The 16003-nt window shown below is 39.0% G+C and overlaps 1 protein-coding gene across 4 annotated transcripts in view; it reads right to left on the bottom strand.

The window, feature by feature from the left end:
- The window catches only part of VTI1A (vesicle transport through interaction with t-SNAREs 1A), a 267159-nt gene that overhangs the window by 10738 nt on the left and 240418 nt on the right, over positions 1-16003 (bottom strand). For all 4 annotated transcript variants that reach the window (XM_036385470.2, XM_036385471.2, XM_036385468.2 and 1 more), the window contains one exon: positions 1-670. This exon is cut by the window's left edge and continues 10738 nt beyond it. Coding sequence is in view for 2 of the 4 variants with exons in the window: in XM_036385468.2 (XP_036241361.1) it covers positions 577-670 (94 nt within the window). In the remaining 2 variants the exon portion in view is untranslated. The remainder of the gene's footprint in view (positions 671-16003) is intronic.

The raw sequence follows: 16003 nt of genomic DNA, 5'->3' as shown, positions 1-16003 counted from the left end.
ATTTTGGATTTACATCATATATTAAACACCATCCTAAGGTTGCTCTCTTTTTAAAACTAGCTACTGTTCTTAACCAGGTTACATCTACTATGATAATGTGTGATTGGGAGTTAGTCACAGGAGAGACAGGTTCACTTTCTACATCATTTGGTCTTTGCTTTACTTATATTTTAAATCACAGAAGGTCAGATACTGCTTGATATTCATACACCCTGCACAGCACAAGAAAAGTGCAAAGACCCGTCTTCCCTCATGAAACTCTGGCAACTTACAGGATAATTGTCTGTGGGTGAATTCAACACATATTAGTCTTTTATACCAGAACAAGCCCTCACTCCAACAAATATTAAGATCCTGAAAACACTCAGATAAGGACAAATATGTAAGAAAAAAATAGCCCCACATGCCATCAACTATGCCATCAATAATACAAAATATTTTACACCACTTGCACCTGAGTTGAAGAGTGGAAAAGAGAGGGAGACTCTGTCAGTGCAAGAGAATGATTCATGTGACCACTTTGTCTTAATTACTCAGAACAAGCAGTTTGTTGCTGTTTAGTGAAGAACAAAGATATCAACGTCCCCTGACAGAAAAATAAATAGCCATCATAGTGGTGAAGATGATGATGACTGCCAGCACAACGATCAAAATCCGGTTTTGGATGATCCTGGAAAAAAGCAGAAGAGACAGAAAAAATTGCAGTGAATAAAACAAAATAAATCAAAACAGCAGAATACATATAAAAATTATAAAATGAAGTGTACAAAAAAAAAAAAGGAGAAAAGACATATGCCCACAAATTCTGTATTCCCTCTACCATTTTGTGTATCTTGATTATTTTTTACTTCTCCCAATTTCTAGCTCAAGATATGCTTCCAACCATATCTTTATGTTGCTGTTAAATCCAACTTTTGTATTCAAGAAAGAAGTAGAATTTTCTGAATTATGCATAAATTTATATACATATTAGAATAAATTAAATAAATTATGTTCCAATTTATTAACCTTCTAAGAACAAATGAAAAAAATAGTGTTCAGTCAATGCAATCCAAGCAGGGTGGTCTATAATAGTAAATATCATTATATTTTTTAAAACCATTTTGAAATCTTCAGTAGTTTAATCTGAAAAGAAACAATTTATTAATTTTCAAGGGATTTTACTATTAAGGAACAAGATTTCAAGGAAACACATGTCAATGAGATACTCACTTGTACTAAAATACCAAGGGAAAAGTACAAAAGATAGTTTTGAAGAAAAGGATGATATAAAGAAGCAAGTGTCAAACTGTGAAGCTTATGTTGTAAAAGCATCTCTTGTCTCTGTAGCATACCTTTACTTATGGTAATAGGCAATGTTGCATTTCTATGCAGTATGAAAAAAATGAAGATTAGTGAAAATAAAAAATGCCAGAAGTAGAAAGTCCTAATATTTTTCCATTATTTGTTAGGAGAAATTCCTGCTTCTAAAATCAGTCATCTCATCACTTCAGGTTCTTCCTAAAATTAATAGGTCAATTAAAATTACTAAATCAAGAAACAGTAGAATTTGAGGCATTTTACAGGAGGATTTTGGATTGTAAGAATTCACTGTTTGTTATTCCATTTTCTCAGAGAAGGAAGATTATTTTCACAGGCTCTTCATAAATAGGGAGTTTTGCAAAACACACTTGAACATGAAGCTTATCATCAGAATTGGAGAAAAAAAAATGGAGAAAAAAAAATCCCAACAACCAAGTGCAATAAAAACACCCCAAGTTATAAATTTTTTTCTCATGCTTCTGCAGAACAAAACAAAACAAAGTCTGCAAGAACCAAACAATGGTAAGAAGAGGTAAAACTGTGTTATGTGAAACATCAAACCTAGTACAACTTGAAGACAGGGAGTATAATGTGTTAAAATGAGCATATTTCACGCAGTGAAAGAGAGAAGAAACTCCAGAGAGCAGGGGGGAGTTTTTCTTGGTAAATGTTTTTCATTTAGATGCGGGTGGATATACATATAAATTATACTGGGAAGTGTAAAGAAAAATGCAGTTTTAACCAACTCCAGCTCTCTCCTTGCTTACCCCCCACCTAAAGGAAAAGCAGTAAATGGATGGATGAAAACTGTCACATCAGACAGACACCCTCCCCTGTGACACTCTAAAAGGACTAGCTCTCTATCCTCCTGACAGGTTACAAAATGATCACATTTGCTGACACGTCTTCCGCAAAACTGCTTTAGTGTTTGTGTCCACTTTCCTAGCAGGAGATGAATGGGCTGCTTTGTCCTCATTTATCACTTAAAGCTGAACTAAGATCTGTCTCGTTTATTTTTCCCTTCCTCACTAGAAAGGCTCAACCACAGCATTAATTCTTTCGCGATGACAGCTAATTCAAACTTAACAGGCAATATTTACTCTGCCAAAAGGATGAGGAGGAGGGAGGGATGTTTCTCACTCTTTTTTTCCTAAAAAAAAAAAAAAAAGTGTAGCAGGCTAACAAAATAAAGCTAATTAAGGGCTTTTGGTTCTTGTTGGTTTGCACTTCAATTTAACACCTGAACTTACAAGCTTCTCTTTTGTGGCAGGGTGTGACATTCTCTGCCAAACACCTGATAACAAACGATTTGCCCAGGCAAATGCATGAAAACCAGAATATATATTTACTCACTCGCCCTCATCACTCCTGAAAGGACACTCAGCAAAATTGAAACTCAGCAGTGAAATAGATTAAAAGCATGAAAACTCTTAAAACATTCAGCCTTAAGTAATACACAGTGCAGCTGGCTTGACAACCATTTTATTTGTGGGATGTGGGCCCCAAGGCATCCATAATGCTAATTTACAAAGGATTAACTGTGAGTGAAACTCGCTTAATCTAACACATAGTTAGGCAAAGGCATACATAACATACTGAGTGTTTAAATCAACTCCTCCTATCTCTGGCCCACCGAAAAAATCATTGCATTGTCTGAGAAGCAAAACTACAGAAAAAGAAAAAAGAAGCATGAAGTCCCCCAAATCATCATTATTTTTAATATTTATTTTTAATACCCTGTCAGTACACACCTGATTGCAAGATTATTTAATCAGTGTCTGTGTCTCTAAAATCCTTCTCAAGAAAACACTGAGTGAGGCCAGCCACCACCTGTATCTGCTAATTGAAGGTTCACTTACGGTGTGAATCTAGGAAATACATATCAAAGTTCAATTTCTAGGAATCTGAATTAGTCTGCACAGTGCAGCAAAAGAATATCATATTAAAAGGAACAAATTAATCATGAAATAGGATGGATATTATCAACAGATTCCTACACTGAAGCATTATATACTTTTAATATTCAAGCCCACAGTTAAAGATTAATTTTATATCTTTAAAAAAAGAATAACACTGAGTTTTACTGTTTTTCTTTCAAGTGAGCAAGTAAAATTAAACTAACTGCATACTGTCCAAAGGATGGGGCTGGGAGGAGAATGACAGAGCTCTTTGGCAGCAGCAGGACAGTCCCAAGGAGGACTCAGTGGTGCCTGTTGAAATCGGAGTCTGGGAGCTGCTGCTAAGACAGAGAACACAAGTTCTGGGTGTCAGCACATTTCAGATCTCAAAGTCAACAGGCAAGGACGACCCTTTAGAGTAAAGAAAAAAGGAAGAGGAAAGGGGGTTTTGAGTGATCCAAGACAGTCAAGCCAGCTCACAGTTGTAGAACAATGGTTGGCATTGGCAGGACCCATCTGTAGGGAAGCCTATAGTACTGTCACAGCCAGACACTGCCAGTGGGTATTGCTCTAGGCAAAGCATCAAGGAATTTAAGTGGGGGAGGGAGTGATAATACCAAAGGAAAAGAAAATGGGGCCTAAGCTTGCTACAAAAAAAATCCCAAAGGCTAACATGCTCACAAGAAGCAGATGATAGTCTTTTATCTCTATTACACCTTAAATTCAACAAAATCTGGTGAATGAGGAAGCCCAGATTTTTCTTTGAAAATGCAAAGCATGTTTACAGGGTAAATAATTTAGGAAAGAATATATACTTGAAAGAAGACACCCATTGAAACATCCATGGCTAAAATGCCTGAAGGCAAAAACTTGTGCATTTGCATGCTGCATTTTATTAAGTTAGCACACTGTAGCTTTAAAAGAATGCATGGCCAAATTAAGAGGAATGTGTGACTGAAACATCAAGGATTCCTCAAGTTTACATTATGAATCACAGTGCTGTTGATATGAGATGAATTAACCATTTAGTTGATGCAGCTCAGGCACTGAATTCACACCAAGTTCTGCTGGAGCCCTGCGCGGGAGCTCGTTAACAGCCAATGTCTACTGTTCCTTTCATACTCGAGGCTCTAGGAGCACAAGGGTTCATTGTACTTTGAGTTAGAAGAGACAAAAAATCGGTGCTTTTAACCAAGCTCCATCTAGTTTATTATGGACAGCAGCCCAAAATATTTGGGTGCAAAACCACACAGAAACCATAACTAAAGCAGACGCAAGGGTAACTTTAACTGACGCACTGGAAGAGCACTCTGGACTAATAACACAGAAAGCACATCCCTCTCCTCTCGAGTTTCCTTCTGCTCCACCTTTCCAGATGCCTGACCCTTATGGTCAGAGTGCCTAATCTCCAACCACTGCTGTGCTGGAGGGTGCCTCCAGACAGTGCCAAATTCAGGACACCACCTGCTTTTGAGGATCACCTCCTTGCTGCACTGCACAGGGCAACCACCACTCTGCAGAACAGGTCCCACATGTGCTACCAAACACTGATGCTCCTGGAAAATCCGTTCCCCTCACTGCTGCCCAGGCAGAAATTGTGCTGCCTTTCCACATTTCAAACCCCCAAAGGATTCGTGCTTGTCCTTAGCTTCACACACACACGCACACAATGGGTCTAACTCTGTTTGTGCCATGTTTAGATCTACTCCATATAAACACAAAGCAGTTCCCAAATAAGCTTTTGCAAACCTTACATTAAGGATGCCAACCGTGTTTAAACCTTTCTATAAAACTGCATTCATTAGCAGGGGAGTGCACGACATCTATATGGGTTCAGCCTGATGTCTTGCACATGTCTTAGTGCCTGATTGACCAGCATTGAATAATGATGCCGCGCCATTAAGCACTGATGGTACAATAACAATTGTCATGAAAATCAGCAATCACGGTAACATGTTAACAAAATGCAGGATATAAACGAACCAGTGCAGACTCTGGGTGCATAAAGAGTGTGTCCTTAACTTGAGGACTACAAATAAAATACTGCAAAAAAATTTCCTACAGAAGCTCAACTCTGACACTGATACAAATAAAAAAAAAACAACCAAAACCAAACAAATGGCTTGGGGGATCAGTTAGCACACATTCATTACAACACAGGGCTTTATTCTTAAAGGAGGCATCTTGAAAAATAGTGTCCTCAAGAACACAGACTGATTGATGACAGAGCACTGTCCAACAGTGTTTCACTGTAATATGTATTTATGATTTAACTAGAAGTGATTCCTATCAGTTTACTGCACAGAAAGGCTTGCTCTGTACACAAAATCACATCTTAAATGGTCACTTTGAATACTTGGCTATTGCATTTTTTTGTGCCCTTTTATTTCTGATTGGCAGTTTTTGCTAACATGAAAGAAAATAGGTGCATGCAAATCAGTGGCAAGCGATTTTTAAGTGTCCAATATTCATGTGCAAATCAGCAGATTCAAACAAACACTAAGTGTGGGTCTAGTCAAATAGGCAAAAACATACCAGGCAAAATTAAATGTGCATTTAAAGTAATATAGCTAAACTCACATAGCTTCTGGACAGACACAATTATTACTATATATAAGGACATCCTTGTTACGGTGAGTTTTCAAATGGAAGCACTAAACCCCGCACAGGGGAATAAAATGTTATGATTGGTAAAGCAAAGCCTTAGATACATAATGATAAATCTCAAGTTCAGGGTATCTGGGGGCTGTTCAATCATTCACATCTTCAGGTTTAAGAATGCTTTTCCTAAATAAAAGCAACTGAAAAGAATGAGACAGGTTGTGGCAAAAAACACAAAGACATGGCAACCTACTGTAATAAAAGAGCAGATATTTGAGAGAACATTGCCTAGCAGAATTACAGCTGGCTGGAAGTATCTGACTCGAGACATTTTTCATCATTAATGACTGAAATTAGCAAACAGAAATACCAGAAAAAAATATCTGCACAACTTGCAGATGACTCCTTGGCCCTCCTCTAGCTGACCATGGGAAAAGTGAGGAATTTGGAAAACACTCAAGCTTTTTTCCTCTTCCTCACCACAAACTCTGAACATATGTCTATGTCTTTGTGTTCTCAAGCCAGAAGACCTAATTACATTGTAATTGACATTGCATATTTAGATGTGAAAAGGCTTTGAGGGTGGTGGAGAGGGGATGGGACCCCCCCATCCTTACTGGGCTTACTGGGGACAAAAAGACAACACTTCCTGAGGTCCATCTTCAGTCTGCGGACTGTTCCTAGCTGAAGCCTCTTCCATATTCTCTGAATTCCTTCCCAAAGGTGCCTCTTTGTAAGAACTTGGGAAAATCCATAAAAATTGCTGAAAGCTGAACAGATAACAAAATGAAACCCTCAAAAATGGGGGGCTGGTGATTAAGAAAGGATGGGCTATTTCTAGCTGATTTTCTAGCAGGCCATACAGGGCACCTACGATTTTGTTGATAGGACTGAGGAATTGTGCAGTGCTATGTCCTCTAGTTTAAAAGTTCAGTCTTAAGGACTGGGGCTGTCTACTTGTAATAACATGGATACCAATCTCTAGCTATAATATTACACTCAAACCACATCAATGTGTTTCCACCTGGGCCCTGAATGAAAGAATGAGTCATGTAATAACAGGTGCAGGGAAGTAGTCACACTATCCCACTTTAAACATCTAAATTATATCTAGCTAATCTCTCTGAGTTCCCTGTACATAAACTCAAATCCTGCTCTGAAGTGCCCTCTCTTTCTCCTGGCCATATGGGCACCCAGGAGTGCTGGTTAGCTAGGTTAGGTGCCTACAACATAGGAATGAATATCTCTAAAACTTGAACATGAGGCTCAGGCAAGAAAGCTTGCTAGCTCTGAAGGCAAAATCATACAGAGAGGCACTGGCATATTGTAAAGTGTGTATAATCTCCCATCAATCAGAAATATTGCAGAGATGAAACTCACCAGTGAAGCAGAAGATGCTAATCAATAATTAGACAGTAAAGACCTTGATCCATCATCTCTTTTTAATGGATCCTATATTTGCACATTAAATTTTGACCAGAAGCAAATATACTTTTCCTTTGACAGTTTTTCTGGAGGAGTAAAAGAAAGGATATCCCTCTCTTGGCTGAACGCCTGCTGAAACACATTGGCCTTCCTTGACTCAACTATGTTTTTACCTTGCTTTGTCATCTTCTGACAACCTTGCCATATATTAAAATTATTTTGATTATATCTGATAGTTAAAATACTTATGGAGACATTTAATTAATAATAAAGTTCTTGCAACACATTCCAAATGAACAGCATTGGAGTATAGTGTTATTTGGTAGCCACCGGGGCTTGCATGGGCCTTCTCTCAAGGAGCTGGAAGTCTCAGGAAGTGAAAATTGTACCCAAGTGATCAGTGGGGCATGTGTGGGGAGGGAGAGGAGACTGACTGGCCTGGGAAGGAGAGAGATCTATAGGAATGATTGGAAATCAAAGATGGTAACAGGGAAAGCCTGATCGAGGACCTCATAGACGTAAGACTAAAGGTCAAAACACAAAACTGAAGGGTGCTGAAAATCTTGTACTAGCCAGATTTTATTCATTGCTTATTTTAAAAACACATGGGAAGGCATTTCTGAAGGATGAAAAGTATCCTTCTGCTCCTGAGACCCTGACATAGAACTTTTCTCTACACAGTTTTGATGCAACTTCAGCTTTCTGCCATCTCCATGTCCACTCCTTCCACAGAGGGAATCAATTAGGTTATGACTGTCATTAGGAGACACAGTGGGGCTTCTGGGGCCATGGAAACTCACCAACCAAAACAGGAGAGGGACTAACTCATTTCATGCAAAGCACATGCAACCCCAGATCCCTTTGGCAAGTCTAAATGATGATCACATGCACAGTGGCAACTGCAAGTGGAAGGAGTCAAGGTTGTCTTAATCTCCAACCAGCCTTTCTCAGGGTACTGAAGTATCAAGAAGAACAAATCACACATTTAGTCACCTGAGCATGACTAAGAGCCATAGGCCTTAGCAAACATTACAAGAGCTTTAGCAAGAGCTCAGAGGGAGGGTGGATAGCCCAGCTGTCGGTGCAGGGGCATTCTTCAGCACGTCGGGTACATGAAACCCTGGTCCCCAAACAGTTAACAGGAAAAAAAAAGCCCCAACCCCCTCGTCAGCACTCAAAGCTAAAGCAATTATTTCTCCAGCAGAAGAAATGTATGCAAGCTATAAAATGACAAGAACGTACAAGATCTCATATTGGCTTTTATGATAAATATAGTTAAATTTACATTCTGTGCAATTTAAAGAAAACAAAAATGTCAAAAGTCTGCATCTTATCAACTTCAATAATCATTAGAAGCCACTAAAAGATATATCTTAAACAGATAAAGGAAGTAACGTCTTTCACCCTGCCTCAATTTAATTAATGACTAATCTACAGGTTTTAGCTGTGACAAAGCTGGAGACTGGACACACACACTCTTCTTGCATTATTTTCTTCTGATTACACAATATTTGACTGGGCATCTTTTTGTATGGCAAGTTTCCTACAATTGTCTTAACAATGTTGACCTCTTTTGTAAAAACCTGAAGGCATCTGCAGCAATTGTTCCTGAAGATCTGCTATCCAAAATGTTACCATTTCATGGCACTTCTTGAATGATAGAATAGAATTTTTTTTGGTATATATTCATTTTTTTTCAAATGCTATAAAAGAAAGGAAAACAATCATGGCTAAGGCCATTTGTGAGATGGCATTAAAAGAGCCTACTCTGAGACAGATAAAAATAATGAGAATCTTTCTGTCAAGAAGGATTTAGAAAATATCACGAGCATTATTAAAATTTAATTTTTTACTGTGCTTTTTGGTTCCCCCTTTTCCAGTGATAATGAGCAGGACTGCACACCTCCACAATGCTAGTACTTGTTTTGAGCAATAAATTCAGCCTTCCAGTCTGAAGACATTTCAGACAACAATTTTGACTGCTATAGGCTTATTTTTCAACCTTTTCTGTGCTTTGAGTCTTCCTATAAAAACCAGTTCATAAGCTAATTTTCCACAAGGCCAGTGGAACAAATAAAAATCAATTTTTGCCCAACCGGTTCAGAGAAAACCTGGGAACAGTGAAGACAGAACAGTGAAAAATAAAAAGAATCGATGTATTCACAAATGGTTTACGTGATAGAGAACTATCAAATTAGTTGTCTGGAGATACTTGCCACTATGAAAGTATTTTCTTTCCAGCATGCTACAGTATTTCTATTAGGGGAGCAGAGAAGCCTCTACTTTGTCATGACCTCAGACCCCTCAGTTTAACAACCACGTCGAGCTTCCAAAAATTCGGTAAAGCCACAGGGCACAGAGTCACAGTGCGAGAGCCCCTCGCAGGTCTCGCAACCAGAGGGACCTGCAGGCCCAACTGGCTTAGGGTGGGTGTAAGTCTTCATGATCTCCTGGAAGGCACAGAGATTCCTGTCTCACAGAAGGCAGGGAGACATTCATGACCTCAGGCCAACCTTGTCAAGAGGAATTTGGTCCATCAAGAGAGGGAAAAAATTGTAAAAAACACCGCCCAGACTTCCCTCCTCTGTTAAAACCCCAAGTGTTCAGGAGCACACTGAAGACTAAGCAGTTTAATCTCTTGGACAGCAGAACACAAATTTCTCCAAAGACAGGAATCCCATTTGTAGACTTCAAAACTTTTCAGAATCTCAAGGACAACTCAGGGCACAGGCTTTAATATCATGGCCCAATCCATTTCATCATCTTCCCCACTAATTGGGCAAGTGCTCCCAAAACTGCCATACTGAGAAGGGATGGGATAGGTGCTCATGTCTGTCTGTCTGCAGCCAGAAAAAATTGTCTGGAAAATTGATTGAAGAACAGAATCTGCTTTTTAATACAAATTAACCATCACTGCTGTGGAAATAAAACAAATTTATAATTTACAAGCTTAAATATTAAGGAAGCTATTTTAAGCACCTATAATCTTCACTCTGGTATGTAGCATTTTATACACTTCTTATTTTTATGAGTTGGCATTAGAATGTGACTCATTTTAACAGAAAAAAAAAGGATTAACTATGTTACTCAGAAGTAAAGCTTCATATTACCTATTTAAAATATTGTAACACACCATGGAGACATCATTTCTAGGGCCAAACAAAACATTACTCAATGAAGAAATGGCATGCAATATAAAATATTCAGCAGAGGAAGGGTATTTGGAGCTAAGCAGTTTCACTGCCAATAAACAGCATCATAATAAATAGTGTGCATGTAGGAAAAAATAAGTATACCTGTTCTTCACTATTTGAGATGTAACACTTAGTGGGGGAAACGAATAAAGATACTACTCTTCCACTAAGCACATGCAGGAAAAAACTAAAACCACCACACATTTTGATTCTGAATCTCTTACAACTGATGCTAATTTGCTTATGATATCTGCCTGATTTAGAGCTAATCTTCTGTAAATTAACTCCTAATGCTGTCTGAAATAATCCTCTTAATGCTGGTCTGTCTTGAGTACTTTATATCAAACACCATGAAATGCACAAGCATACACAAGACGTTCAGCAGCTGTAGTGCTGGTGGCTGCTCAAGAGTATTTGCAGTGCCATGAAGGCACAGAGCTGTGGGGCCCTGGGGCAGCTTGGGGACCGCTCTGGTTGTCCCCTTGGAAGGGGACTGCAAGCCAGAGCTGTGTCCCACCACTCCTGGCCACCAGAGAGAAGAGGAGGCTCTTTGTCTCCCGACAAAAATGGTGCAGGGGGTACAGCTCCTTGCTCCAGAGCTCCCACCTCCAGCAGCACATGATAATGAGAAAAAGTAAACGGCTCAGGCTTTGAGATTTCCCAGCAATGAGATCTGTGTTAAACAGCACTAATTATCAGCTGGAAGCCTAATCTGAAAACGGGTTTGAGAAGACAGAGACAGACCATTTTGTTTCTTCAGTGGAGGAAACTATTTTTAAGGGTGTTGCTTCAGCATCAGCCAGCTTAATCATTATTGTCAACTGTGCTTACAACTCTGTATTTAAACATATATTTTTTCTGCTAAATCCACTCAAACAATTTTCTCCCCAACATTAATTTAATGATAGAGCCAAAAACCTAATTGATATTGGTGAGCAATGCAATACAAACACATTATTTTCTTGGGTTTTGAAACAAAAATGGCAGACACAACTTTGACTGAATAGACTTCTTTATGTTTTAACAGACAGTTTATTGGCCCAGACTCCTACATATAAAAAGCACAATTCCAAAAGCAATACATTTTTAATTGAAAAATTCATGTATTTTTACTATGTACAGGTAACTTTGTCAGGTAAAGGGCTTTTAAAACAATTTTAATTCATGGAATGTTGTTTAGAAATTATATTCTCACCATAGCAAGTGCTTATAGGAAGGTATTAAAAGAAAAAATCTATTGTTTAAACCATACTTTATTGGAACTTGCTTTTTTAATATATTAAAGAAGAGATAAAGCACAGTGATCACTGAGCTGTATGTGTCCAACAGCCCTTCAAGAGACTTGTGGAAATGTATAAAACAAGCAGTGATACAATCCTTTGCCAAACACTGTCATAAATTTTTTATTTGGCAGCTAACATTCTCACTAGCTTTCTTGGCAGCAATTGGGACCTTTAGCAAGAAAGGTGCAGGAGAAAAATACCTTGTTTAGAGATGTTTTCAACACTTTCTGGGATTTTTCAGAACTTCTGCCTGCAGCATATTTTACAACCACAGTCTCCAGTCACCTGATGAGTGGGTGGTGGTTTTAAACTTTTTTTTTTTAATATAGACAGCCTACTACTTCCCTCTGGCCTTCAGCCTAGGATGTGAGCGTGTGGAATGGGGCTGTGTGTTCCACAGAGATACAAGTGGTTGCTCCTCTCTGTCTAGACAAAAAAACTTGAAAATAATATCAGAATGTACCTTTCATTGCTCCTGATACTATCTGTATCTTATTCCCGGATGACAGAGATAAATGAAAGTCAAACATATGCTGATTACTTTTGCATTTTCTGAGGAGATATCTGCAGAAGAGCTGGTCACAGGTGCAGCTGCCTTGGCCAGCCAGTGGGTTGCTGAGAAACAGAATTGGGAAACAGATTTCTGTGCCCAGGTCCAGAGGTTTTGTTTGTTTGTTTGTTTGTTTGTTTTCCTTTAATATACTGAACTTAACATCTGATGCATTACCTTCCTCCATGAGCCCAGATGTGCTGATTTATGTGTGTTAGCAATTCACTTATGGAAAAGATATTCTATATTTTGGTATTTCATAATTTCAGAATAAAAAGAAGATGAACATACTTTACATTTCAGCAACTGCCTCCAAAACTTTCACAGCATTAAGATACATTTCAGTTCTTCACATGAACAGAAAGGAAACAGTCTTCAACAGATGTGGACAAGAAAAACACCTTATCTGCCTCAAATGAGAAAGGCTGGAATTTAGTTTTAGACAGCGCATATTGCCTTAAACACAGACCTAATTTAAGTAATGCTGTTACAATTATAAACACAAACTAAAAGGCTTCCCCACAGCCTGCGCTCCAGTTTTGCCTGTGTGTTTACCAGGGGCATCACCCCTCGAGAACGTTTCAGAGCCCACACAGACATCTAGTGGCAGGTGAAAACACTGCACGGTGGCACCGCCACCTGGCACAGCTCCGCGGGGACCTGAAGCCGTGCCAGGGCTGAGGAGAGCTAACTTTGCTACGACTGTGGTTGGGCAACCAAACAGGGAAAGATGTGCTCCCTCTGTGCCATCCCAGGAGTCATGGAGAGACAGCTGCTCTCGTGGCAACTCTGGCTTCCCAAATGTACATTATTATTGATTCTCTTCAATTAAATCAGAGCTCTTTTTGTCTTTCTGAGTACCTTTAAATGTCTCTCCCCTTGCTACTATTTTATCTTACTTAAAAACTGCAGAGGCTATAATGTAGCATAATCTGGAAGTTTCTCTGAGCGTGGCTATGCACAACGCAGCTAACTGGAACACACCGGGGCAATGAGACTTTACAGACAGCAAAAAACACACACGATGAGCAAGTCCAGTCAATAATAAATTCTAAATGGTTGGAGGAGGAATACGACTTGCTCCACAGTCCACATCAATCAATGGAAAGATGCCTAAGACTTCAGTGGGGTTTGAGTCCCACATCTGCAAAGGAGATCAAGCGCCACAGCTCTGCACAGAGTTGTAAGAGCTCAGTGCCCTGATTCTGCTCTGTTACACCATTTTAAATCAAGCAGTACTCAGTGGTGTCATAACCCTGTACATCTGTGTCAGACCCTGTGTTGCAAGGACAGACTTGATGCCAAGAATGCAAAACAGATGTTGCTTTCCTAATGTTTTTTTGTTGTCCTTTAAGTTGTTTTCATGGGGTTCTGTTTTCATTTTGGGGAGCAAAACAGGTCGACAGGACTTTTCAGAGGGCAGACAGGAGGAATGCTTCTGCATCTTCCTTTTTTATTTTGTGTGCATGTGTGAATATGCAGAGGCTTTGAGTTACAACTGGGAAAAATCTCTTTTTTTTTTTTTTAAACTTCATTTGAGCTATGCTTAGTTCCCTTGGGGCATAGGGAAAGGTAGCTATTTGTGGATGGGAAAAAGAGCTTTTGTGAACAGCAAAACTGCATCACCAAATGGCTTAAGAAAAAGATTTTTTGAAGTTATTTTTTACTACTACTTTAAGAGGAAACAGGGATAAATATATCTTTTTTGCATGTTGACTCATTAACAAATTTAGCAATAAACACCTTGCAATTAAGTCCACTAGTTTACTGCTGTCCAGAAGTTTCTCAATACTCTGCACAGAAGGTTTTGGAAAACACATAACTAAGAAATGGTGAAGGCAAATCCCAACAGCTTGCTCAAGCAAATCTAGCCAAGGCTTAAACTCACTTCTGAACACTGAAATTCGAGATGCTGTATCAAATAAGCAGCTCTTTTTCCCTGAAGAGAAGAAACTGGGTGTAGCTAACCTAGTGCATAATAGGTTTATTCTCATTCACAAAACAGGAATTACTTTATGGCCCCAAAGTAAAACTAGCAGAGAAATATACTGGCAGATTTGCTGCAGATGTGTGTTGTGACACGTATGCAGGGAATCTGCTATTAATCACACGCTAAGATTTTAATATTATGTAGGGTAATGCAGGCAATCATTATGGTGGAGGTTCTGGATGCATAACAGCCTAACCCACAAATGGGACTCTTAAATTTAACTCATTTGAGCTCACTCTCACACTGCACCAGTTGAATTCCCTGGTTCATCCCCCCACTCTCCACTACATACATTTATTTCAATATCTATTGTGCTTTTCTTTTTGTGCTTGTCTTCCGCTTCTTTTCTTGAGACACGACAGTTGTTGGGGAAAGTGCAGCTTTTCAAGTCTCCCATTTGCCAGACTATGACAGGAATGTTCTTGTTAGAGGGGCTGTTTGTGAGACCCCTGGACATGTACCCAGCACAGGAAACAGTCTGGCTCAAATGCTGGAAAAGCCATTCTTCACCTGAATCCTTCAAAATTTGTGTCTGAACATAACTAGAACCTATGTATCCATACCCGGGCTGAGATTACTACGGACAATTATACCGTGGAAATGCATTATTCTGACAAAGCAATCAATCACGTTATTTCTCACAATTTCAGTTCACCCCTAAAATTTTCCTTACCTCCAAAGCCAGCTGGATATTATATTACTGAAGCTGTTGAAAGGGTGTAACACTAACCATGAAGCCAAAGGCCACTAAAACTATGCAATGCATAAATTTTTATTGTTTGCTCAGCATTGAAATCTCATTAGGGCTCATAACTCATCGGCGCACTGCAAACATTTGCATCTGCTGATCATGAGAACTTGGACGGAATGTACACCTTTGGCTAATTTACTTGTTATGTTTTTAGATGAGACTGTGTTGCTTTTTATTTTCTTTTAAAAAGTCCTTATGCAGTTGTGAGTCAAATGTCCACTTTTTAAACTGAATACATGAAAATTTTCATTTGCAGTTTCTCAAGGTTGTTCTGTTGCTGGCAATGTTCATGATCATCATTTTACAAAAGCTTCATTTGACTTAGTATTCAGGGTAGTCATTGTTTGAAAACTGTGCCCCATAGAGCATTTCACTTCATTCATCCTTTCTGTTTTATGCAGCCACATTTTAATTAGATTAAAATTTGTCCTCCAATTAGCTTTCATTAAAGTTTATAGATTACAGGAAAAATCTCCACTGAGTTGTGCTTCAAAACTGTGCCTTAAGTTTAAAATGAAATAACTGTGCAAATGAAGCTATTATGAAGATTATTACTATGCAAAAAACATCAGTCGCTTCTTGGTTTACTTATACATTTAACTCTCTAATTCATTTTGCCAACTTCAATACCTCTGTGTTCTCTAGAGTAGTCATCATAATAATACCTTACAGTTACAGGATACCTTTCATTACCAAGGATCCTTAGGGGCCTGATTCTGCATCCCAGTACTCCTGCTGAAGTCCCTGAAACTATTTGAGTGAGTGCTCCTTGCTGCATGTGAACCAGAACCCAAGTACAGGTCAAACCCTGCTTCCAGATACCCACGTAGCGTTAGCGCTGATCTGCGCAGCTCAGAATGCAAACCAGATATGAACATTATGTAAAAAGTCCTTCTGGGTGAGATGTGGCAGCTGTTTAATGGTGCATGGTTACAGGACTCACCTCTGTAAATGGGGGTGCGAGGACAGATACTTCCCCCACAGTTAAAATTGCAGAGAAAGCTGAGAA

The sequence above is a fragment of the Molothrus ater genome, chromosome 8, assembly GCF_012460135.2.
Source record: "Molothrus ater isolate BHLD 08-10-18 breed brown headed cowbird chromosome 8, BPBGC_Mater_1.1, whole genome shotgun sequence".
Taxonomy (NCBI): domain Eukaryota; kingdom Metazoa; phylum Chordata; class Aves; order Passeriformes; family Icteridae; genus Molothrus; species Molothrus ater.
Note: the sequence above shows the minus strand (reverse complement) of the source record. Positions and strands in the feature narration are given on the sequence as shown.